Source organism: Phoenix dactylifera, chromosome 11, assembly GCF_051530095.1.
Source record: "Phoenix dactylifera cultivar Ajwa chromosome 11, Ajwa_hap1_PhDact_Kaust_v1.1, whole genome shotgun sequence".
Classification (NCBI taxonomy): domain Eukaryota; kingdom Viridiplantae; phylum Streptophyta; class Magnoliopsida; order Arecales; family Arecaceae; genus Phoenix; species Phoenix dactylifera.
In genome coordinates this window covers 6305592-6333219 of record NC_143200.1, presented here as the reverse complement: position 1 = coordinate 6333219, position 27628 = coordinate 6305592, and the positions used below count along the sequence as shown (strand labels likewise).

The window sequence follows — 27628 nt, the reverse complement described above, 5'->3', positions numbered from 1 at the left end:
TCTCCCAGTTTTCTTGTGGAACGGGATGTGCTGCCATCCTGCCCTATCTCGACACTCGGGATAGGGGATGTCCCAAGACATGCCGGTCGGGATGTTGGGACAAGGCGAGATAGTCCTATCCCGCAGTTGGGATGGTACCCTGTCCCGGTGTCCCAAGGGACATCTCGCCGATACTTGGTCTTAGGATCAAATGGTAAAGTAGGATCTGCAAATGCAGCTTGAGTAGTTGGAGTAAGTCTCATTTTTCATGTAGTTATACATTATTAAATTTGGCTTTGATGTTACCTGTCCCTGTAGGTGCATTCAATTTTCTTACTTCCTCGCATTTGAAGTTCATTTGCATGCTAACAAAGTTCCAGTTGGCAGTATTTGCTTCTGGGGATTCTTTATGATTGTATATTTTATTCTTAGTATCCTGCTATAGAATTGTATTTGACCTTCAATTTCCTTTTCAGCTTGTGGAGTCTGTCATTCTGATCTTCATGTCATGAAAGGTGAACTTCCCTTTTCAAGTCCTTGTGTTGTTGGTCATGAAATAACTGGAGAGGTTGTTGATCATGGTGCATACACAGATACTAGGGTTATAAAGAGGTATATGTACAAATCGGAAATTCTTGAATAATGACGACAATTGTTTTTCAAAAAATTTCATTTTAATTTATTTCTGTTTTTGAAACACTACCAGATATAACATTTGAAGTAGGTTAAAAAATTTATCATTGCAGATGTAATTATTATCCAGCTTTTTTGGTATAAAATTTCAGGTTCCCTATTGGAAGTCATGTTGTTGGAGCATTTATAATGCCTTGTGGTAACTGCTTCTTCTGTGTGAAGGTAGATTTGTAGAGACATGATGCTTCTTTTTGGCTTTGCATATGTTGATTCATGAGTCATTAGGTTTCTACCCCTGAGTAAAATTTTTAATTTTATTCCACCAATAGGGTCAAGAAGATCTTTGTGAGGCTTTCTTTGCCTACAATCGTGCAAAGGGAACACTTTATGATGGCGAAACCCGACTATTTCTGCGCAGCAGTGGTATTAATCCATATTTAACTTCAATATCTTCCATATTTTATTATTGAAATTATTGCTTCTTTTGCTTTAAGCAAACAATTTACTATCTTCGAATTCTAGTCTTGTTGTACTGACAATATTCTATATTTAGAGAAAGGCATGCTAAAAATTTGTCCATGAAGGTGCCTCTGTGTTGCCCAAGGTGACAACCCAAGAGGGGGGGTGAATTGGGTCTTTTAAAACTTTTAAACTACTTCTAAAACTTTTTGATTAACTATGCTAAGTTGTCTAGATGCACAGTGAAAGTTAAACTTAGCAAGGGTTTGATGTATAGACTTCGACTTGATTAAATATGCTTGCAACTAAAGGATGTGCGGATAAGAATTAAGCAAGCAATTTATCTAAGTAAGTAAGTGTGTTAGTTAGACAATAACTAGAGGCATTACAAACACAAAGGACATATAGTGGTTCGGTGCACCCCAGCACCTACATCCACTCCCCAAGACCTCTTGGGAATTTCACTATAATCCTACCGATTACAGCCGGTTGTTTTACAAGCTCACAACCCAACTTGTTGTTTTACGAGCGCACAACGAACTCGGTCAGTTTTCCCAGGCTCACCGACTAGAACCTCCCCGATTGTTTTCCCGGGATCACAATCAAACCCTTACACGTTGGTTTTACCCTCGGCTCACCAACAAACCTAAACCCCGTTGGTTTTCCCTTTGGCTCACCAACAAACCTTACACCGTTGGTTTTCCCTTTGGCTCACCAACAAACCTTTAACCCCTTGATTCAATCCCTTGATTGAATCAAGTTACAAGATATTAAAACAAAGAATAAAAACAAATCAAAGCTTCTTAAGCAAGCAAATATAACAATATAAACAAATAGAGTAAAGAGAAGCCCTCAAACGAGTTTTGAAGATGGAGGAGCTCGGCTTCTTCTTTACTTGACCCTCTTCTGATTTGGCACGAGGTAGAGGATCACTGAGGCAGCACACGGATGGAGAGGAAGCTTTGGGATTCTCTTGGATGCTCTTCTTCTCTCTATTTCGCTTTGGATGGCCCTTGTGTGCTTATGGGAGATTTCCTTTGTAATCTCTTTGAGATCTCTTTCCTAGATGATCTCTCCCACTTCCATGAGTTCTCCCCTAGCTCTCTTCTTGTTTTTATAGCTTTAGATGGAGTGGAAACAAGAATATAGCCGTTAGAGACAAAAATATAGCCGTTGGAACCAGTCTGCACCTCCTGACAATATTACCGTTGGGATCGGAGTCGACTCGCGCGATCAGGAGTCGACTCGGCTGTAGCGGGAGTCGACTCAAGCTTTTCCGGAGTCGACTCGGCAACTGTTCCAAATTTGAATTTTGTCCACTCGAGTCGACTCGACTATCCTGGGAGTCGACTCGAATCCCAGAGTCCGAACTCCCGATCCTCTGTCTTTTGGCTCGTCCAGTCTTGGAGTCGACTCGAACTTCCTTGGAGTCGACTCGGCTCTCAGTTTTCGAAAGTTGGTCTTCTGCCATCTTAGTGTAGTGCTGCCTTGGAGTCGACTCGAGCTGTCTGGGAGTCGACTCGAATCTCAGAGTCGGAAAACTGATCCTCTGTATTTTGGAGCCGCGCTGCCTTGGAGTCGACTCGACTTGTCTTGGAGTCGACTCGCCTCTCAGAGACGAAAATACCGTCTTCTGTCTTGGGGTTGCGCTGTCTTTGGAGTCGACTCGGACTTTGTGGGAGTCGACTCGAATCTCAGTGTCCAAAAACTGCTTCTCTGAGTTTTCCCTTGTGTACCACTGAGAGTCGACTCTCGCTTTCTTTGGAGTCGACCCGACAACCATTGGAGTCGACTCGCATTCCTCAGGAGTCGACTCGAATCTCAGGGTCGAAAATCCCTCTCTGACTTTTCTGCCTTTTACACCCTGGAGTCGACTCGTTCTACTCTCGAGTTGACTCGCCAAGCATTGGAGTCGACTCGAATTCCTCAGGAGTCGACTCGAAGACTATTCTTTTAAATTTTCCTTGAATTTGCTCCTCCAATTTGAATCTTTTGAACTTGAGACTTGGGCCAATAACTTGTAGCTTTCTTCCAACTTTTCTTGAGTGCTTTTAGAGGCCTTCTTGTGTTCTTCCAACTTGCTATGTTCCTTGCAACATAAATATCTTTCTCCTTGCAACATAAACATTAGTATCTATACTTCAAGGTTTTGTGATCATCAAAATCAATCTATGAATCAATCTTTGGGTCATCAATCTCCCCCTTTTTGATGATGACAAAACTTGGAGTATATGCAATATAAAAGATATTGTTTTCTAGAAGTAATACATAGCTAAGTTGCATGAAGTAGAAAACATATATATTTGAAACATACTTCATGATACTGCTTTAGATTCAATCAGCTTAACACAATCAATTTAAGCTGATTTGTACTCAATACAAAAAGCATTATAAGCATATACTTAAATATTTCTCCCCCTTTTTGACAACATCAAAAAAAAATAGGGAAACATTAAGCATAAATATTTCTTTTCCTTATTGTACTCTGATTTGAATGTTGAATTATTGCAAGAATATGAATCATATAACTCAAGGCAATAATATTGGAATCAGATTAGTGAGCACAGATCAGAGCCAATTAAGATAATTTCAGAGCAGAACACATTGAATGTGATTTCAAGAAGTTTTCTAATTTGATACCACAGATAGTTTTCTAATCAAGTGTGGGTGGAATCTCTCTTAGGTTAATTCAAGAAGTACCACAAATGATATTCAATGAAAAGCACGAATGGAAGTCTAACATCTCTTCAATAATAAGTATGAAAGCTTGTTCATTTAAGATCTTTTGCCCAATCTATTAAGTGTTTTATCAACAGGAGAGCAATTTAATTAATTTTCAGAGTAACAGGTCAAAACCTATATATGTAAAAGACACATCATCATGTTGGATCATTAAGTCTTAATAACTTCAAAGTTCTTTAATGATAATAAGATCATTGGGGCACAAACACCAAAATATGAAATCATGCAACATGATTTCTTTAGAGACTTTCTTTTATCTCTGTAGAAAGTAAGCACAATTTGATACATAACAATATGAATTGGCACACAATTTAAGTTCTAAAGTTCAAGTCAATTACACGTTATTCTCCCCCTTTTTCATTAAGTTAGAGGCTCTCAAGATTTGTAATTTGGTTCATGAGTGATGCATAAGATATACTAACCAAATAACACGCCTCAAGGTGTATCATAAAGATTTTCAGATTTAAATTTCAGATGATACATATTGGAGAGTATTAGGATCACTTTTCATTTAGTATTCTTTCCCTCTCCTATAGATTCATGTAATTAAGTTCCATAAGACCTCTCCTTCTGAAATTTTCTTTCTCCCCCTCAATTGATCATTCCATTTAAGAGTTTAGAATCCTAAGATAATGTTCAACAAAATTGTCAATCTCAAAAATATATTTTCTATAAGTTTCAGCTTATTTTCATAAGACTCAAGGTTTGAGATAAGACAACCTTTATAGAACTCATCTCAAGGTAATTAAAGCATGTCTTGCAATATAAGGAGGTTCATCAAAATCAATCCATAAAGTTCAAAGCATGCATTAAAATAAAGTGTCTTTGGGATAGGATACTGAATATCTAAAGCTCCCCCTCAAAAGATGCATTCTTCTTTAATCATTTTAAATTGTTGAATTTCAGATTATAGTGATAAACGTGAATAACACTGAAATTCTATGACATCGAGAATGTAGAGTAATCTAGTATTATTCAAAATTTGTAGCAATTACTCTTTCTAATCCTTTAAGAACAAGGTATGCTTCCTCTTCAACTTTGAGAAAATGTACTGAAATATTAATCAAAAATGATTCATTTGAAGCTCAGTTTCTTTCAAAACCATTTACATTTTCTTTCTTTTAGACTCATTTGAGTGAGGTGAAATATTTCTAGGCTTTAAGATCATTCACTATATTAATGGAAGTCTTTTATAATGTAGGAGGGAAAAACATATAGATGATCATTGAGGTATATATTTTATAAACTTCAATTTCTTAATCACAGTTTTTCAGCTATGTACACATGAAGCTCAATAAAATTTTAAATATTAAAATAAAGTCATATATTTAAAAATATTTGCTTGTAATCAAGATCATTGAAAGACACATCATTTGAATCAAAATTAGTATACTTTGAAGATAAGAAATGATATGTTTCGGATGCGTATCGGAGCAATCAAAATAAATTCTGTTTTTCTTACATTAACATTTTATTTAGTAATCATATGGAGTTTAAACTTTTATACAAAATCGGATTCTGAATTACATAGGATTTTCAATAGAAGCTTTCTAAGTCATAATATGAGATATGTATCTTTCACAATGTAGCTCATCTTAAATTGTTACGATTGAAAAATACATATTTCAATAACATTAAAGCACTTTCAGAATCTTTGTGTTTAATTTTGAGTTTCGATACAAAATAAAGGATATTTTAACAAGTATTAGGACATTATGTATCAAAGTTAGGCAAGTAGAAAGATAGATCAATATCAGTTTATTTTTCCTAAATAGAGATGTTCTTCTCTTCTCCTTTCTGCAATTTTATTTAGCTTTCAGATTTTAACAATGATTGTGAATGACAAATCTGAAATTTCTTTTCAATAAAACTAAACAAAAGATGTTATGTAGCAATTCAAACATTCAAACAAATTGTCCAAGGATGAAGCATTACAAAACATTGAGAACCAATAAATCAAGACATCATACCATATGCAAAATAAATCATGTGTTAAATCATGCATTAAAATATTAAGAACAAGCATGTCAAGGATCCAAATCAATATTTTTCAAATAAACTCCCCCTATTTAAATATAATCTTGCAATGATTTTATCCTTAAAGTGTGTTTTCAAGTGATTAAAAAAAAATTGACTTAATTCTACTTTCATTAACTTTGTCTTTCATTTATAACTTTCTTATGCTCTATACTCTATTTGCTCCCTATCCGGTGGAGTTGGAAGGGGCACGAGGTACTACCACTAGCCTCCCTCTTGTGCCGTCCCTAATATGCCCTACACCGAATAGTTGGGTCAAATAGTGCCGGGTACTACCACTAGCCTCCCCATTGGCACCATCCCTATGATGAGCAATATAGAAAATTTATAAAGTTCACTTCAAACTATTCCTGTTTAAGTGTAATTAATTACGAATTTTATCCCTTCCAAATGTGCCGAATATATTATGCTTGTTTTGCTTTTCCTTAAGATTGGGGTATTTGCCTCTACTTGGATTTTACTTCTCTTGAATAATATCCATTTTCTTTTCTTTATCTCTCTCTCTTTTTGTTATTCTCAAGTAATTTACACGAAAGAGCAGAATAAAGAATTTATCTTGTGTATCATTTATATGTGTATCATGCAAACAACATTTTCATTATGCTCATGGATTCATAACTTCTCATAAGTTATTTTACATCAAAATTTTAAGCATATACTTGTGTATTTCATGGTTATTATGCAAAGATATATTCTAGTTTTGGCAAACCATGAAACACTCTCTAAAAGTACAATTCAATCAATTATAGACATGATATCAAAAATTAATAATTAAAGACTTTAATCATGTCGTAATAAGACTTAAGTTATTGACTTTGCTCAATTAATTTATGAGAGAAGTATCTAGAATTACCATTTCATTCTGCATTCTTCAGTCAAATACCTACTAGATTTCTTATGTATGAACTTTTGGCTGAAGAAGGTCCTCTCTCTTGTTTGCATGTGAATGTTTATTGTATCTTACATGGAGATATCCTTCAAGTTGAGATCTCTCATTTTCTTGCTCAAGGATCCTGCATTATTAACAAACTCCTTTTCTTTCTTGAAAGAAGGTCATTAGTTTCTTCAAGATACAAAACATTCAACCAACATATTTTTATTTAAACTAGATGACTCAATCATAAGATATGACAATAATCAAATGTTGAATCACTTTACTCAAGAGATTGCCTAAATATAAGCAAGCACATTTCACTTGAACTAAAGAGATAGTTTCATTAACCAAGATAGTTCAAGGACAAGCATGTGAGGCAATAGAAGATTTATCAAGGTCAATTCAATTTCTTATTTTCAAAAATAATTTAGTTTAGATTCTATTTGTTTAAGATAATTATCAATAAGATATTTTAGCTAAGTTTTAATCAATTTTATCTTAAACAGTTGTTTCTATCAGAAATTCAGATTATGATTTATTTGTTATCAATAAAATAAGATTCATTAAAGTTAGATTGAAGTCTTGCCCAAGTGCACATAATGAGCATACATTCTGGTCTATTAGCTGTATGATGAAATAATTATTCTATCAATCTTCAATACAACTTTAAACAATAGATCTACTTTGCTCATCCTATTCAAATTCTACAAGATGGGGTCTTAGATGTACCTTCTTCATGCCAATCTTCTATAAGAGTGTTCTTGTGGACTAACATTGGTCAATGAAGATCCCCTTTCTTGTTTGTCTTAATTTGGAGTTTGAGAGAAGATGTTAATTCATTCATCACACATATTTCAAACTCACCTTACATGAGCTAAGTAAAATCTTCATATAACTCTTCATTAGTAGAACCAAAACTGATGTCATCAATGCATTCTTTGAGCAAATAAAATATTACAAATTCTTCTTTTTGATCCATAGATTTATCACTATTGCTTTCTATCAAAAAGTTTACTTAAGCTTTTATATATTAAGTTTTTGATGCTTGTATCAAATCTCATATTGCTTTATCATATATGTAATGTGTATTTTTAAGTATGGTGGTTATTTTACATAGATCTCCTTTTTAATGAAATAACCACACAAGAGTGTGTTCTACACATTCATTTGATAGAAAATAACGCTCGTAAAGCAAATAAATGATAAAGGTGATTTTTACTTCTAATTATGCAAGAATCTTATCAAGATCTATTTTATCTTTTCTTAATTTAGTCTTTTAATAGTCAAAAATTTTTTTTATTAAGAGCATATCTGAAAAATCCAATTTGGTTCTAATTATTAACAAGTTTTTCAGATTGTTATATGTAAAAGATTAACCATATAATTTTAGTATCTTGATAATAAATCACTAGTCTCATAAAGAATCAAAATGAATTGATACTTCTACAACTAGAATCTTTTCATGAATGCTCTATATGCATTGCTTGATGAATGATATCCAAGAATAGAAATATCTTTATCAGATTTGGCATTATTTTCATAAGAGCATATCAAGCATAACATGTACGACTGAAAAGGATATGCAATGGTTCATTTTCCATTTTTCAGAAGATCAAAATTTTCATCAAAAATAGATTTAATAGAAGTCATATGTATGACAAGCAGTGATGATAGTCTTTTAAAAATTGTTTGAGTAGATGACTATCATACATAATTGTCTTTTTCATTTCTTCAAGAATTCTATTAATTCTATTTTACTTATGGTGTCCTTGGTGCTGAAATCATTGGATTTAATATTATTTTCTGTATAACTTTTATCAGGATTTTGGTTTTCAACACTGTGTCATGATTCTTCACAGTTTGGAAACCTTTTTCATTTGAAACACTTTTACAGGATTTAGCAAATACAGAAAATACTTCAGTTTTATTTGCCAAGAACAAATCCAATGTAAGCTTTTGAAAACTCAGTGATAGAAACAACATCTTTAGATTTAGAAATTGATTCTTGTTTGTTTCCTTAGTTAACATGCATAGCAAACTTTGACCTTTCAGAAGATACTCTAAGTAAGCCAATGCCAAAGTCTTTTGAAATTAAATCCATACTCGCATGAGTTGATATTATATGCCAAAGATGGTTTCTTTAATCTTGGTATTTATAGTGCAATATTCAAAGGCATACCAAGTACACATTTTCATATCTATGATCAATAAACAATAATGCCATGGATAAAAGCTCTCAATCAAGCATATAGAGAATTCATAGAGTTAATCTTAATAAATTGATTAATCATCTAGCAACTTATCCAACAATAAGTAAAGTATAATATAGAAAGATGGAGAAATTTGAAGTTATTTCTTCTATTTTAATTATTTTTCTTGATTACATTTAAGTTTTATTCTTTAATATATGTCTAGAGCACCCAATGTCCAATTTAACATCTTTTGTTGGAGCCTTGAGTGCTAGACACACCTGCAGAAAATATTTAGATTTTCAACTTAGGAACCCAAGCTCTTTTGGGTCCTTGCAGGTTAGCTATTATTGTTCCTTTTGGAACCCATATTTTCTTAATAGCTATTTTGTCCATAGGCTTGCAGATTTTTGGACTACAAGAAGTGTATTTCTGCATCTTCTTATTAAATTTAACAAACATGGATTTAACATGAGTGGTAGATAATCCTTCAGTTTTCTGTTTTTGCCTTTTAGGTTTATCAAATTTGTAATGTACAGATTTAGGAACAGAAGAGATTTTGCATAACCTTTGTTCCTGTTTATCAGCATTATAAGAATCTATTTTAAAATGATTAGAAACTGTTTTAACAAACATATTCTTGAAAGATTTTTGGGTGTACCAAGGTTGACATCCCAATCCAATATTATCAAATTCAGCTCTTTGATTATTTATCATTAGATTCAACTTTTCAGAGCTCAAAGTAAATCTTTCAACAACAGGTTTTAATTTGTCAACTTCTTTAGTTAATCTTTTGTTATCTTCTGAAAGCAATTCATTATTTTTCTTAAGTTTATCATGGCTTTCAGTGAGAAGTTGGTTTTTCTGATTTAGTTCTTGATTTTCTTTAATTAAGATTTCAGTTTTACTAGTTAGTTTCAGTTTTTCATCTATTAGAATTTGATTTTCATTCTTCAAGTTCTTGTTCTTACAAACAAGTTTCTTATATTCTAAATACAAATCAGAAAAGGCATCGTGGAGTTCATCAAATGTAAAATTGCTTTCAGTTCCAGCATGTACCTCATGTGCCACCAAGCATGGATTTTCAATATGATACTGCTCTCCTTCTACACATGATGTTTCAGATTTGTTAGTGCATTCATATTTGTCTTCAAGCATATTCCATATTCCTTTAGCAGTCATGCAAGAAGATATGCAATTAAACTCATTCCTATCTAATGCACAATATAAAAGGTTCATGGCATCAGCATTCAATTGTGCTAAATCCTTTTCATTAAAAGTTTGAGAGAGTGTGTGAAGATCATTTATTATGATTTTCCATAAATAATAGTTTTGTGATTGAATAAAAATGCGCATGCGTGCTTTCCAATATGTGTAGTCTATGCCATTAAACAGTGGAGGCCTATCAATTAACTGTCCTTCTCCTAGAAAACTATCTATTTGAGTTGTCATGATCTTTGGCTCTTGATCGTGAGATCAACAATTAATCTTGAGCACCTGCTCTGATACCACTTGTTGCCCAAGGTGACAACCCAAGAGGGGGGGTGAATTGGGTCTTTTAAAACTTTTAAACTACTTCTAAAACTTTTTGATTAACTATGCTAAGTTGTCTAGATGCACAGTGAAAGTTAAACTTAGCAAGGGTTTGATGTATAGACTTCGACTTGATTAAATATGCTTGCAACTAAAGGATGTGCGGATAAGAATTAAGCAAGCAATTTATCTAAGTAAGTAAGTGTGTTAGTTAGACAATAACTAGAGGCATTACAAACACAAAGGACATATAGTGGTTCGGTGCACCCCAGCACCTACATCCACTCCCCAAGACCTCTTGGGAATTTCACTATAATCCTACCGATTACAGCCGGTTGTTTTACAAGCTCACAACCCAACTTGTTGTTTTACGAGCGCACAACGAACTCGGTCAGTTTTCCCAGGCTCACCGACTAGAACCTCCCCGATTGTTTTCCCGGGATCACAATCAAACCCTTACACGTTGGTTTTACCCTCGGCTCACCAACAAACCTAAACCCCGTTGGTTTTCCCTTTGGCTCACCAACAAACCTTACACCGTTGGTTTTCCCTTTGGCTCACCAACAAACCTTTAACCCCTTGATTCAATCCCTTGATTGAATCAAGTTACAAGATATTAAAACAAAGAATAAAAACAAATCAAAGCTTCTTAAGCAAGCAAATATAACAATATAAACAAATAGAGTAAAGAGAAGCCCTCAAACGAGTTTTGAAGATGGAGGAGCTCGGCTTCTTCTTTACTTGACCCTCTTCTGATTTGGCACGAGGTAGAGGATCACTGAGGCAGCACACGGATGGAGAGGAAGCTTTGGGATTCTCTTGGATGCTCTTCTTCTCTCTATTTCGCTTTGGATGGCCCTTGTGTGCTTATGGGAGATTTCCTTTGTAATCTCTTTGAGATCTCTTTCCTAGATGATCTCTCCCACTTCCATGAGTTCTCCCCTAGCTCTCTTCTTGTTTTTATAGCTTTAGATGGAGTGGAAACAAGAATATAGCCGTTAGAGACAAAAATATAGCCGTTGGAACCAGTCTGCACCTCCTGACAATATTACCGTTGGGATCGGAGTCGACTCGCGCGATCAGGAGTCGACTCGGCTGTAGCGGGAGTCGACTCAAGCTTTTCCGGAGTCGACTCGGCAACTGTTCCAAATTTGAATTTTGTCCACTCGAGTCGACTCGACTATCCTGGGAGTCGACTCGAATCCCAGAGTCCGAACTCCCGATCCTCTGTCTTTTGGCTCGTCCAGTCTTGGAGTCGACTCGAACTTCCTTGGAGTCGACTCGGCTCTCAGTTTTCGAAAGTTGGTCTTCTGCCATCTTAGTGTAGTGCTGCCTTGGAGTCGACTCGAGCTGTCTGGGAGTCGACTCGAATCTCAGAGTCGGAAAACTGATCCTCTGTATTTTGGAGCCGCGCTGCCTTGGAGTCGACTCGACTTGTCTTGGAGTCGACTCGCCTCTCAGAGACGAAAATACCGTCTTCTGTCTTGGGGTTGCGCTGTCTTTGGAGTCGACTCGGACTTTGTGGGAGTCGACTCGAATCTCAGTGTCCAAAAACTGCTTCTCTGAGTTTTCCCTTGTGTACCACTGAGAGTCGACTCTCGCTTTCTTTGGAGTCGACCCGACAACCATTGGAGTCGACTCGCATTCCTCAGGAGTCGACTCGAATCTCAGGGTCGAAAATCCCTCTCTGACTTTTCTGCCTTTTACACCCTGGAGTCGACTCGTTCTACTCTCGAGTTGACTCGCCAAGCATTGGAGTCGACTCGAATTCCTCAGGAGTCGACTCGAAGACTATTCTTTTAAATTTTCCTTGAATTTGCTCCTCCAATTTGAATCTTTTGAACTTGAGACTTGGGCCAATAACTTGTAGCTTTCTTCCAACTTTTCTTGAGTGCTTTTAGAGGCCTTCTTGTGTTCTTCCAACTTGCTATGTTCCTTGCAACATAAATATCTTTCTCCTTGCAACATAAACATTAGTATCTATACTTCAAGGTTTTGTGATCATCAAAATCAATCTATGAATCAATCTTTGGGTCATCACTCTGGCAGAGTTCGTAAAGTTAGTAAAGGTCAGGTTCTAGCGGCCTGGGTTCGAGTCTCGCCATCACCATAATGAAAGTAGGTGGGATTTCGCATCTGCCTCTCCTAAGTGTCCCCCCATGATCGACCCTTTCTCAAACAAATTTGTTGAAAATTATGACCTATGACAACAAAAGGTCTCCAATAATGGATTAGGTGGGACTTGAAGGCCAAAATCAGTCACAAAATATTTTTTTCGACTATCTGCAGCAAAGAAAAGAGTCTCTTTAAGAGAGTATATGCACACAAACAGAAATTGTGTATGATGTGAAATTAGATTGATGATAAATTCAGTTTCTTGTTTTTTGCTTTTTGCATTTGGGGTGGCGGTGGCGGAGAAGGGTTTGATAAATTCATTCTTGTGTATGGTTCTTTCTTACTGAAAATTGGATTATTTTCAGTAATTATAGCTGCTCTGTAATCATAATACAATTCAACAGTTTTTTCATTCTCAAGCTTCCTTTTGGTTAAATATGTTTCTTCGAGAAAAACTAGATATGATGCTGACCATAATGTTAAATTGGATTATTTTCAGTAATTATAGCTGCTCTGTAATCATAATACAATTCAACAGTTTTTTCATTCCCAAGCTTCCTTTTGGTTAAATATGTTTCTTTGAGAAAAACTAGATATGATGCTGGCCATAATGTTCACATAATGGATGTGTCCTTGCTTGATACCTTAATTTTATGCAAAACTTAGCTGCCACACTTATTTTTCTTTGTCTTCCATGTAACAATATTGCATCCAATAATTTTACAATATCTGGTAGTTATCTCTGATCATTGATTTTTTAAACCAGCCTGCATTTGAACAAAGTCTCAGCTCAAAGATGATCATCCCTCTTACAGAATACCTTGGTCTAAACATCTTTTGATATATCAATGGATGCATGGCATTGCATCAAGTTGTGGCTCGCTTGGAGTTTATATAGATTGATTTGCAACAGACTGCAAATGATATGTCAGGCTATATATTGTCCAACATATTTCCAAAGTTTCCCTTGGTCAAGGGTCATTGCGAGCCTTGATCTTAATGATGCTAATATAGTTGATATAGTGTTGTTTATCAATATTCTATGATTAGTTTCGGGTTCTTCATTGAAGAGGTTCTTATTTTTATAAGGGTCGTTTCTCACTTCATTTCTAATGTTTAGTATTGTCTGATCACTCATGACTGAGCTTATTTACCCTGGTTCCTTACTCGTCCTGTAATTACATATTCTGAACACTTTCCTCTGTGTTACATTGTGGTGCTATCAGATATAACATAATAAGATCAACTCTCTTTTTGGACTAACTTAATATTTTGCTTTCCCATCTCTAGTTTACTAACTGCTCTGTGGACTTCTGCATGAATACTCTTGCTCTTTTTCCTTTTCTATTTGTTTGCTTAATTCTTCACCTTTATCTTCCGTTTTGACGAGACCACAGGTTTTCCCTTTTCTTCTCCTTTTCTTTTGTGCATGCATGTGTTCATGCACGCGCATGGAGGGCTAGAATTTAGATATATTTGCTGCATATAAGTTCTCTGTGATTGATACTCGTATACACCTTAGGCTTGTGTGTTACATATGAGTGTTGTATATGAGGGGTGAGTTTTTTGTATGTATCAAGCTATTTCTGTAACCAATAAATTAATGCATCTATTACGATCAGTCCAACTCTCATCTCAATCATCAAATGTTATATCATTGCAGCAAAATCTTTGACAGTCGTGACGTCTTAAAGAAATATTATGCATCGCAACATCTCACATATATACTAGTTTGCTATCTTGCACTGTTAAACAGGAGATTACCAGGTAACCGGGATGAGAGAGAGAGAGAGAGAGAGAGAGAGAGAGAGAGAGAGATTTTGAATTAGTGGGTCTCACATTTGCGCTCCCCATAGGGAAAGGAGGGAAGAGGGACAACCTCTACTAATATTAAAGAAATAACAACTAACAGACTAAATTTTGATACTTAACTAGAAAGTTACAAGTGGCATACTCTAGAAACAATTTTAGGGAATGAAGAATTGTTGGGTCTTAAACTCAAAACATGGAATCTTTTTCTTTCTTTTTTGCAAGAGAAAAAAGGAGAGGGATTCTTTCTCGTATGGTCATCCCTCAGAGAGTCTGGTTTGGTTACTAACATGTAATTCACAGAATAGATGTAAAAATTATTGAACTATGAAATGGACGAAATAGAGTAAGCACGTGCAGTCTGACCTCCAAATTTTTAGATTTTGTGCAATGCTTATCGGAACGGAAACAATAAATAGGAAATGGATAATCAGTATGAAGAATGCATAGAATTACTCAACAAAAGGAAAAGAAGGTGCCATTCAGAAATTGTAGTAACCTTTGACCTGAGAGGCACTAGGGGAGCAGTTGTCATGAGCTCAAAAATGTGGCTACAGCTGTTTTACTGCTGTCAGCTACAAAATATGTCCTGTCTTTTTTGATGAAGTTTGTTAAATAAGAAACCTTTCACCTTTCTAGCTGTCAGTCATCCCTTTTTAACCTCTATTAGTATGACTGGAAAATTTATTTCATATGGTTCCCCTATTGTGGAGTTACACTTTCTAAAATCCGTTTAATATTACTACCCTATTATTTAAGTATCCTTTACATTTTACTTAATTATTTTTTGTTGTATTACCTAGGAAAGCCGGTCTACATGTACAGTATGGGGGGACTTGCTGAATATTGTGTTGTACCAGCTAATGCATTGGCTGTTCTTCCTAACTCACTGCCGTACACCGAATCAGCAATTCTAGGATGTGCAGTCTTCACCGCCTATGGTGCCATGAGACATGCAGCTGAAATGCGAGCTGGTGATTCAATTGCTGTAATTGGAGTTGGTGGTGTTGGATCAAGGTGACGACCTTCATTTGGCTTTGATTGCCAGCTTCTCCATTTTATCCACTATTTATATGCTATATTTTGCAGTTGTACATAATTCAGTGATATTCTGATGGAAAATTGGGAATTTGATTTAGAATGACTAAAGTCCTCCAACCTTTAATTTTTCTGACTCCCTGTAATTCAATCTATAAACATATAAATGTGGATCAAGAAAAGTTCCTGTTCAGTTTTCAGTACTGCATGATTTTGTATGGTTTCATTCTTAAATTTTATGCTAACAATTTATTGATCCATGGTTTAGAAAACAATGATTTCTACGTGACCTTTTAACGGAGTGGCTGAATTTATTTGCTCTGCTACAAGTTATCGGTTGTAACCAGTAATGTAAGTATTACTTTCAAATGCTAGGAATAAGTAGAAGTATGCAAGTGAACATGCTGTCTGCTTAATCTGTGAATATTGTGAATATTTTATTTCCTTTACATTACCATATGCGTAGTTCTGCATGTTTCCACAGATAGCATTGATTAGTGACTATGTTTTTGCTTGTTGCTCTCTTTCTCTATCAAATAAAAACTCTGTTCACCATGACCAGCGCATCATAGGGGTGAAAGTGGATGAGATAATATCCATCCGAATATGTTTTCGTATCCGAAACTATCTGGATATAGATAGAATTTTGAGCATCCGACTAATATCTGTATCTGTATCCATATCCGTCAAAGAAAATGGGTACGGACAACTATTTGATATGTATCCGAATATCCGATTTCATTTGTAACTCTATTTAATTTTATATAGCACTTTAAACTTTTAATAAAAATAAACGACCATATTAACATACTAATAATTTGATTTATTATCCACTTAGTAATATTTTTGATTTCATGGTCATAAAGTTTAATTATCCGATTTATATCCGTATTTATATCCATACTTTCAATATATGATTTGTATCCATATCCGTTTAAAATAAATATGGATATAAATTTTTGCATTCAACTAACATCCGTATCCGTATTTGTATTCGTCAAACAAAATAAATATGGATATGGATATTACCAATATCCGATCCGTATTCGATCCGATTTCAGCCCTAGCACGTCATATAAATTTTAAAACTAAACAATTCTTTATGAAGGAGAAGTTTGACTAGTTGATACATCAGTAAACATCTATAGCCATTGCATACACATTTATGCCTCCACGGAGGGTTTTGTAAGGCTTGTATTATTGAAGTATGCGTTCCAGAATAGAGATGAATAGTAAAGGGGAGTCAAAATATCTTATATTAGATATTGACTATATGGCTTTTAAATTCTGGCTATGATGTGATTATGCCTTTTCTTCTGGTAGGTTTTAATTGAAGTATTTGCATATGAATTGTAAATTGTAGGATTCATTATCACATAAAGTAGTACAAATTAGTAGTTGGAAACTTCTGCTTAGGGTGGCATACCAGCTTCGGAAACTCAACCCTGCTTTTGCTTCATTGTTATGTCTTTGGTCTATTTTTTTTTTTTGAGAGACTGTTTCGTGCACCTACACCTGCACCTGAATCCACTTCTGCACTCGCTGCAAATAAGTTTTTATATTTATTTCCTATGATGATTTGAATTCATGTATTGCACCATTTTGATTTGACCACATACACCAGTTGTCTGCAGATCGCAAAGGCATTTGGGGCTGCAGAGATTATTGCAGTTGATGTTGTAGATGAAAAACTTCAAAGTGCAAGAATGCTTGGAGCAACACACACAATAAATGCATTGAAAGAAGATGCTGTCGACAAGATCAAGGTAAATTTCTCAATCTTTCATTCTTATCTTTTGTGGTTGAATATGAATGGATTCTTTGTCTCATAGTTGACATGTTATGGATACATAGTTTAATGAGAAAACTATCCAAGTTATGGGTTTGTTTTTGTTCTTTGTTCTTTTGTCTTACAATTAGATTTATTTGTATTGATAATAGAAAATAATCATGCATTTGTTAGGCTGCATTCATTAGATATTAGAAATGCTTTGAATTATCATCAAGTCACTCGTCAATTATCTCTTAGAGATGCTTGCTAGACAGAGTGATTAGTTAAAAATCTGTGTTAAATTACAGTAAGATAATCAAATCAATTTTCTAAGTTATATACTACATATAGATAGGTTGATTATTATTCCTGTCAGGTTTCCACGGTTATTATATGGCATGGTAGAAGTGCGAAACCTTAGTTTATCCTCCTTGAGCTTTGATACTCCATGATAAGGCTTACAAAAGGAAGACACCAACATTTTTGTACATAATATCTCCGCTCTCTAAAAGATGGGCTCATATTATTTTACAATTTTTTTCTTTAGTTCTTGTGATTATCTTTTCTGATATAGCACAAGCATCTGAGAGAGCCACATCTTTGATTCATCATGATCCACATATGCGAGTCACATGATATGAGTTTCTTTCCACATTTACCTACCCAGATAAGTTAAGAAGTGGAGTCAAGTAACACATACAAACTCTCAAACTCGATGCCTTCTTTCTCCGTTCGATCTAGCCATCAATGGATTCAATAAGCTCTTTTGTCACTCATAGTATAGTTCTATTATCCTTGCCATTCTTTCTCCACTTAGTTTTGTTGCCTGTGCACTTGATTAGACCATCAGCTGCTGCTGTTCATTTGCATATAATGTCTCTCTTCACTTCAGCTTTCTATCTGCTTGAATTAATCATTTGCACAAGCTGGACATGTATGTTCTTGGACTATCTGGTCAAACACTCGCGAACATGGTCAGATCTTCAGTAGCTTGTGCAACTCGTTTGCTCCTCTCTCTCTCTACCTAATATCAGTCCTTAATAATATCGTTAGTTCCATGTATATAGTTCAGTCTTCCCACTTGATCCTAGCCATAAATACACTTGATCAGATTATTAGTTATGTGCGCTATTTTGATGCAAGCCCTTTCTAGCCACTTTTATCACCATTGTCCACAATCCAATCATAAGTTGATGTGTTTGTCCACTTGACCTTAGCCATTCATGCAATTGATTATCTAATAATTAGACATATAATGTGATGCTAGTTTGTTTTATATTGCGTATGCTCCTCTAGATGTAGAAATTTAACAGATGTTTGTTCTCTCTCTCTCTCTCTCTCTCTTATCAAACAAAGGGCTGTAGATGAGGAGGAAGCAGTTATTTGCACAGTCTAAGACTCAATGGATTTTTTGGTTGAAAACTTGAAATCTAGAACAATTGTTCTGCCTTCTTGATGGTTTTCAGAAGAAGTATGTATTATGTTGATGGTGCAGGAGTCATCCAACACAAGGTTCACCAAACCGGTAATGGGACTTGTATTGGTCAGCGACCGGCATAGGTATGGTATGAGTCTGTAGTCTGTACCATGCTGTCCCAGGACGTACCAATTTTTTTTTTTTTGCTAAGTGAAGTCAGCAAATCATTTGTTAATTCTAATTTTTTGCCGATTTCAAATTGAAATCTGTAAAAAAAAATTAGGATTCTCCTATTTCAAAACAAAACAAGTGCAACCCCCTACCGATGAGCCGAGAGGGCTTTTGAGCTCCCTCTCTCTCTCTCAGCCTCTCCTCACCCCCTTCCTCCCTCTCTCTCTCTCTCTCTCTCTCTTTCTTTCTCTCTCTTTCTCCCTCTCCTTCTGTTTCGAATCAGTTGACCGAACTGTGCTAGTAATCGACCAGTCTGGTTCAATACACCCCAAACCAGCTGGTTTGGCATGGTTTAGCAGACCTTGATCCAGCATTTTTGGCTTTTACTTTTTGTCATAAATGCATAATACTTGGGTGTTTTGTCTTTCAGATTGGCAGGTAGTTGCAAGTGAGGGAAACATATTCAGGAAGCGGTACACAAGATGAAAAAGTGTAACAACTTATGAAAAGCACATGCAATTTGTGCAATAGGAGATGTTCTTGTAAAAGTGAGAAACAAAAGGAAGTCATTTCCCAGTAAACTTGCAAATAAAGAAACAAGCCGTTCTTTAGGCATCTCATGCCTCTCTAAAGTTACCTGCACATTTCCCCTTGAATGCTTGTGATGCATGGGAGCACAGGAAATATGCCTCCCAATATATGTATGAGTTGAAAATTTATGTCATCATAGATAACAAGCCTAATCTCATTAATTTGGATCAACCTTTTTCTCCCTACTATGAAATTGATCCTTATGCGTAGTTGGTTCCTCTTATGCAGAAAATAATCATCAGTCAATCCTCATCACTGTCCAAGCCTTCTTTAGTTTCTTCTGTCTCTATACTCAAATTTGTATTTAGGATTCCTTTCTCACTAAGTCCTGCATTCTTCAAATATAAAATAGAAACTTGGGACTCACTTGATGTGAGCCTTAAATCCCAGAAAACATAATGCATTTCCTGCTGAATGGTTGTGTAGTGAGGAAACATTAAATTTCAAATCAGAAGAGATAGAAATTGGGTCATCTATTCCGACTTTGCTAGATGCCTGTTAACTTTTTGATGCAAAAATATAGTTTCTATGAAGTAGCTGATTTATAAACTCTCATGCTTGACCCAGGAACCGCTGTAGGGTTCTTGGTTTTCAAGAGAACCAGTTGTATTATCAAGATTTGTTGAAACAAGAGTGAGAAACAACCTATGTACACTGTTTAGGACATAAGAATGATGAAAGAACCACCCTATGGGTGTAATTTTATCACACTGTCTGAATCAGAGGGATTGATAATGGAAGCTGGGCTCTTTTTCTCTTCTTTTTTGTTTTTTCTTCATGCTTTTCTCTAGTTCCAATACATAGGTTCTTTATTGTTGACTGTGGTTGGTGCAGTATAAAGTAATGGCATTTCGGAATATTTGCCGTTTCTTTGCTGTACTATTATGTTGGCTTTAAAATTTGACATCCCACCATGGAGAAGCGAAACTTGTTAGGATTTTATAAAGTTGACAGGCCTATCATTTATGAGGACATTGCCATTGTTTTCTGATTTAAGAGTGGACGTGATAATGCTCCATGAGGCCCATTCCCCACATCCCCCCCGCCTCTGTCCCTTTGTTCTATTCTGGTGTTTCTAACTCTGCTACTCATGATTAAAGTTTTTTATTGTTCTGTATGCTATTACAAATGGGCACAGTCATCCCACTGACAATTTGTGTGGTGATTTCCACAAGCTAAGCAGCTTGAACATGTCATGCTGTGTTGAGTGCATATTGCAGGATGAAGAAAATGTAGATTTCTTTGGCATTGCTTGAAATCAAGGATGAGGAGAATATTCTCCAATGCAATAGTATATTTATCTTTATTAGTTTGAAAATGTTTCTTTTTGGGTCTTCAGGTATCAAAACTTTTTCAGTCCAAAAAATATTTTTTAAAAATTTATGATGGTTGAGCTTTTTTCTCGCCATTTGCGCCAAGTGACTCCAGATAATTGGACATGAGCTTGCTAGCGATATGATTAATGGTAATTCTTGATAGGAAATCACTGGAGGAATGGGAGTGGATGTGGCGGTAGAAGCACTGGGAAAACCATTAACATTTGTGCAGTGCACTAAAAGTGTACGAGACGGAGGGAAAGCTGTTATGATAGGACTTGCTCCAACGAATGCCATGGGTGAGGTAGATATAACTCGTCTTGTCCGCAGACAGGTAAGTTGATGTTTACATATAACTAACTATCCAATTTTATTGTCTTTTTATTATCTTTCTTGTTGCATGAAAATGCCGATTGAATTTGCAGTTTGCTATATCTTTTTGTAACTACCAAAGTGAAAGTGATATGGTGAATACAATATTTTGCCATATGACAAAGAATACAGAAACTGCATAGCATGACTTGTATATAAAGATGGTTATATACCCTCAATGTTTTTCTACCCTTTCCCAGACATGGTGTGAAGCTTACACAAACTCCATTGTGGACAATTGAACGTTTTGTGGACTAAGACTTCACAAGGGAATGTGATTGTAGCCTTTACGCGAAAGAAGGATATGCCTCCTTTGTGCCCAGCGACTGTTGGATCATCCACTGCGCAGATCTCAAAGCATTCCGAACTCTGCCGTTCATCCACTTGTGCAGATCTCAAAGCGAGCAGTGGATGATCCAATGGTTGCTGGGAAGGAAGACGTATCCTTCTATCGTGCAAAGAATGCAACCATGATCCCCTCACAAGTAATTCCACGAAGCCTATATTTGAGGAAAATAACATTTTAACTTGATTAAAATGAGAAATGAAATGGCAATAGATTTCAATATTCTTCACATTTTTATGGAACTTTAGAAAAATAGCATCTTGACTTGATTGACATCATAAATGTAATAGCAACAAATCTCAATATTCTTCACATGTTTATGGATTTGAGGAAAATAGCATCTTAACTTGATTAAGATCATAAATGAAATGATAATAGATCTCAACATTCTTCACATGTTTATGGAATTTTGTTTTGTTGGTGCAGTCTTTATAATGAAATGGCTATCACAATTTGTACTGGTGGGTGTACCATTGTCAAACCCCTAATTTGTAGGATGATACTGAAGCCAAATAATGTTAGTAGGATGATATTTGAGTTTCATTTTGGATAGTGCTTGTAAATTTTCTTAACAATTCAAATGTGATTGGGATCATTACTAATGATTTTTTTTTTCCATATAAAGAAGAAAGCTGTTACTGCAAATAGAATCATAGGGAATGTATCAAAAGAAAATGGGGAGAATATGAGCAAACATGGCATAGCCATGTCCACCATGCAAGAATCTTGTTGTTATCTATTCTGGCTAAACTTCTCAAATCGAACTTATGAGACTTGTACTCTTTCAACCAGTAGGATAAATAGAACTGATATGACCTTCCCTACATTTTTTGAAACCTGAAATGACATGATGAAACCAAATGAAATATTGATGTGGGCGAGAAAGGCTAAGAATTGGCTGTCTGGATTTTGAAAATTTCAGTGAGACAAAAGACTTTCATACTGGACAAAGATCTTCTGTGCTCCGAGACAAAGCCATACACCATCAAATGATCTTAAAATCAAAGTTTTAAGTCCCGGCGGAACGGAAGGTATTCTAGCCGTCCTGTTCCGTTCCTGTGAGAAAATGAAACGGGTAGGATGGGGACTCTGAAACTCATCCATGTGGGCAAAAAGAAGAATAAAGCAAAGACAGAAAGGAAGGAAAGATGAAAAGGACAAGTGAAAGGAACGAAGAAAAAGGAAAGAAAGAAAGGGAAATAGAAGAAAAGGGAAAGAGAGGAAAAAAGAAGAAAAAGGAAAGAAAGAACCGAAGGGAGAAGAAAATGAATGAAAGGAAGGAAAGAAAAAAGGCAGGAAAGAGAGAAGAAGGAAAAGGAAGAAAAAGAAAGAAGTAAAGGAAGGGATAAGAAAAAGAAAGAAGAAAAAGAAAAGAAGAAAAAGGAAAGAAAGGGAGGTAAGCAAAAAAGGGAGGAAAGAAGGAAGAAAGGAAAGAAAGAAAGAAAAGGAAAGGAAAGAAGAAGGGGAGAAAGACGGAGAGTACCTACGGGACTCTCGACTAGGACTGCCGTCGGGACGAGGTGGGATAATCGGGCATCCTGTTCTATGGAGAAACCGGGACACCTCCTTTCTATAGGATTGAAAACCTTGCTTAAAATCATCTGGTTCTTTGATTTTGTCAACCCATCTGCATGAGATAGGGGTCTTAATAGCTAGCAAAAATAAAATAGAATTTTATTTAAATTGAAGAGCACTTGGCTCCCAGCTAGCAACCTTTTGTAAGTAGGCATGCCAGTTAATCTTACAGCATACACAAGCTAGAGAATGAGAGTCAATGGTAGCAAGGATGTCTTTTGTAGATGGTGGTTTCCAAAAGAATGGTGATGATCAGAAGTGGGAGTCAGGGATGTGGAATTGTTAGCCTAGGCTTGAGATAATGAAGGTTGGAACTGAAGATTCCTACCTATGTCCACAATATAACAGCCTACTGCAAGCCATAATAGTAATGACAATGCCAGAGAAGGGTCAAAAGGCAGGAGAAAGTGCATAAGGTGATGGCTCACCTTAAAAAAAGCATATTAAGAAAAGTATCATTGCTACCAAAGTAATAATGGAGAGTGGCATGGGAATAAAGGAGGCCAAGTGACATAATAAGCAAGGTGCTATGATGCTTCATTCGCGAGTGCTTCAGCAGATAAGGTGACAAGAATGGCATTTTGTGTCCTAAACCCTTAAAGACAGCTGCTGGGCTATGACGAAGCCTTACACAAATAAGGAGCAATAAGTTGCAATAAGCAATTAGACATATTGATCTAAGTTGGACCAACTATTGCCCACTTCTTGATAACTTGTCTTTTTGAAAAATTCCTGAACATAAGAATAGACATAAAACACAACAAAGCTTGGAAGAGGAAACAATATTTGTCACTTGCACTCAAAAAAAAAATCAACTATAGTATTTTCTCAGAACATTAAGAAGATTGGGATGAATTAAAACCATATACATGAAATGAAAGCACCCAAAAAAAAGCCCAGAATTGTTACCATGGACAGTTAGACACACAGGGAAGAAAAAAGAAAAGGCAAAAATAAATGAGCCTCTGCAATTGGTGATAAGTGTACAAATAAATCAACCTATTCTGATTCAGCGTCATGTATTAAAGTTGCAAAAGATGGTTCAATATCAGGCCCAATTTGAGCTGTTCAGTGGTGCAAAATGCACACCTGTTCCTAGTACTTCCAAGAAAGTTTCAAGGCCTAGATAATTATGTGAGACCATTAATTACTTCAGCACTAGAAATGGCAAGCAATGAACATTTACATCTAAAACAAACTATGTTGGATAACCTAGAAGCATGTGCCTACGTGTTCTGTCCAGGAATCCAAATTGCAAAATTATCTATACCTAGCATCTACAAAAATAAGGTTCCTCAAAAGATCCTATTGTAATATGGGCTGCATGCTAGCTTGCAGACCTTTCTATAGCAATTTATTAATCAAAGGTTGTCATTCTTATGAATTCTGGATATATCAGATCTTTCCTGCTGAATGTGGGTTAACATTTTTCTGTTACTGTTTATTTAGGAATTCTTTTCCATTTCTGAAATTCTATGAAAGATCATATTCAAGAGCCTCAGCTGTTGCTTTATTCATATGCTGCTTGAGTCATATGCTACCTGTAGACTTCTCTCTGACTTGCTTTCATTTTGTTAGTTAACATCCTGAGTGTGTTGCTTTAAATTGTACTTGATGTGGTGAGAAGTCTTAGTGTATGACTAATTTTTAAAGCAAATTTTGTCATAATGAAACAACAATAATTCCCCACATATATTTTTCAAACATGAAAAAGGTAATGGGATAATATAATTATTTGGTAGAGTTATCTGTTTGTGTATACCTACACAAACACATATACATACATGTATATCCCTCAAAAGGGAGTTAACCATTTTAAAATACACACATACAAATAAACATACATACATATACACATACATAAATACATACAAACATATATATATATATATATTTCAAAAAAGGAGTTAACAATTTTAAAATAAATGATAGGTCATTCAAATCGAACCATTGAACATAATCTATACTATAGAGAAATACCTAGAAATGAAAATTTATGACTTTTGGTGGTTTTTAACCTATCCATCTTTGGTACAAAGATGAAAGATATCAATTGTGCTATTGTGGTAAAATACATGATTGGGCACATAAACCAAAAACCCACATTATAAATCAAATCTACATATTAAAACATAGGTAGACATAAATTCACTGGGTTTTGATGATCATAGTAAAACATACTATTATGCTATTAATACTGTCAATTTTGATACTTACTCAATGATTAGGTAAAAGATTATCAAAGAATATTTTATAGTATAGATCTTGTTTAATGTTTTGGATCTTGAATTTGGATGGTCCATCATTCGTTTTGAATTATTAGCTTCTTTTTTAAGGAGGCAACATAAAGTGTGTAGTCCAACTACATATATGTATATACACGTGTGTATATATATATATATATATATATATATATATATATATATATATAAACTTGTACATATCTACATGTATATATGTATACATATGTATAAAATACATACATGTATACATATACTTATAGAATTGGATTACACACTTTACATTAACTCCTTGAAAAAAGAGTTAATATTTCAAAATCAATGATGGACCATCCAACTTCAAAACTGAACCAGTAAACACGGTCTATACTACACAAAATTACTAGAAATAGAATTTTATGTATTTTGGTAGCCTCTAATCTAATCATCAAGTTGGTGTAAAAATAAATAGTTTTAATAGCATAATACTTTATTTTACTATAATCTAATGATCAATGCCTAGTGAATTTGAATTTGCTCATGTTTTAAGATGTGTAGATCATGATCTATCAAATGAATTTTCAATTTGTATGCCCTATCATATAGTTTACCATAGTAGTGCAATTGATACAGTTCGTTTTTTGCACTGACATGATGCATATACGAGAGACCATCAAAATATATGAATTTTGGTTTTAGGCTTTTTTTTTGTGGCATGGATCATGTTCAGTAGTTTGGTCTTCAATTTGGATTGTCTATCATTGATTTTAAATCGTTATCTCCTTTAAAATACGTAGTTATATATATATATACACACAAAATTGTATTTTTTTTGTTGATCAATTTCATTCACCTAAATCTGATACATTATCATGATTATTGGAGCAGGTTAAGATAATTGGTTCATATGGGGCGAGAGCAAGACAAGATCTTCCCCAACTGGTGAAGCTTGCAGAGACTGGCATTTTCAATCTCCAGAATACTGTATCAAGAAAATGCAAATTCGAGGAAGCAAATAGCGCATACGAGGATCTTGACCGTGGGAAAATTGTTGGACGAGCAGTGGTTGAGATCATGTAGTTGAAGATGCATAGGCAGTTTGGTTTTGGCATGACATTATCTTTTGCCTGGATAATTATGTCACAATTAGTATATGTCATCCTTGTTTTGATGTAAATCACTGTCTTTTTCCATGCGGACAATAAAACTAATAAAAAAATTAATTTTATTACATATTTTTTTAGCATGTTGGTTGCATTATATATTTTCTCAAAATCCTCCGTGCAGAAAACCAACAACTTGAGAAACCTAGGATTCTAGCCAAAAGAAAAAAAAACTTGAATTTTCATAACATATTGCTCTCTTTTTTGAATTCAGTTTCAATCTTTTTTGAATTCGGTTTCAAGCCTCCTACTTCCATGATATTATTTCTTACAACACAGGAAGCATGTAATTCAACTGTTTAACACAAACACACAAGAATATTGTTGCATGTAATAGTTGTATGCATGACTATATTTCTTGATGTGTTGGAAGTAAACATTGTCAAGCTGGGGATTCATAGAAGAAAAGCCTCATAACCACGTCGGAAGCTTGCTTACATTTGTCCTCCCCAACATTTAGCGCTTATTGATGTCGATTGTGTATCCTGACAGAGCCGTGTAAGTTTTGATTCCAAATGGTGAGGCTTTTCCTGCTCTTGTACCAAGAATATGACGGTAGGAAGAATAAACTTGGGAAGAAAAGAGAAAGGGATAGCAAGGAGATGGATTCCTCACCCTGTAGGCTGTAGCTACAAGCTTTATTAACTCTGACAAATCAGCAATAAAGTATCTTAAAGAACTTGGTAGAAGGCAATTTATAGAGCTAAGTAAGTTGAATTCTAACCTAGCCCTTAAATGAATTGCAAGTAAACCGTCACCCCGCCCCTCTCCTTTCCTCCTTTTCCATTAAGAAGAAGAAGTTATTCCAGTCACACTCCACAAAAACGCTCAGCTACAGAGCCATCATCATGCATGATGAAGTTCCGTAAGTTGGTGGGAGTCACGATCAATTGGACGCGAAGCCTTGCTGTCCCGCCCCCACCTGGTCATGATCCAGTTCTTCTCCCAAGAGGAAAAACGAGTATCATCTAAATAAGGAGAATGTAAGTGACACAGATGGACTTGGACAAGCAGTACACCTGGTTGAAACTAGACTTGCACTGCTAGGCCAGCTTGACCTTTTCATAGAGGAAGCTTTTGCAAATCTTACACTTTGATTCTAAATTTACAAAATAAAATGCCAGTTCTATTGCTTTAATGCATTCCTCCAATTTCTTAACTTCGGGCAAATACTTCTAAAGATGTGTCATATTGAAATTCCACCTTTACAAACTTCAAAAAGTTACGATGCTCTACCCGCATATGCTGAAATCTGAAAGGCTTCGGTCCAGAAAGAGTT

At 35.3% G+C, this 27628-nt stretch overlaps 1 protein-coding gene across 1 annotated transcript in view; it reads left to right on the top strand.

Moving 5' to 3' along the window:
* LOC120105397 (GroES-like zinc-binding alcohol dehydrogenase family protein) overlaps positions 1-26419 on the top strand; it is a 29518-nt gene extending 3099 nt beyond the window's left edge. The window contains exons 2-8 of the mRNA XM_039117808.3: positions 456-591; positions 765-834; positions 942-1035; positions 15174-15387; positions 17033-17174; positions 20838-21008; positions 26075-26419. Of these exons, the coding sequence (XP_038973736.2) occupies positions 456-591; positions 765-834; positions 942-1035; positions 15174-15387; positions 17033-17174; positions 20838-21008; positions 26075-26266 (1019 nt within the window). The 3' untranslated portion in view covers positions 26267-26419. The remainder of the gene's footprint in view (positions 1-455; positions 592-764; positions 835-941; positions 1036-15173; positions 15388-17032; positions 17175-20837; positions 21009-26074) is intronic.
* Positions 26420-27628: the final 1209 nt, after the last annotated feature.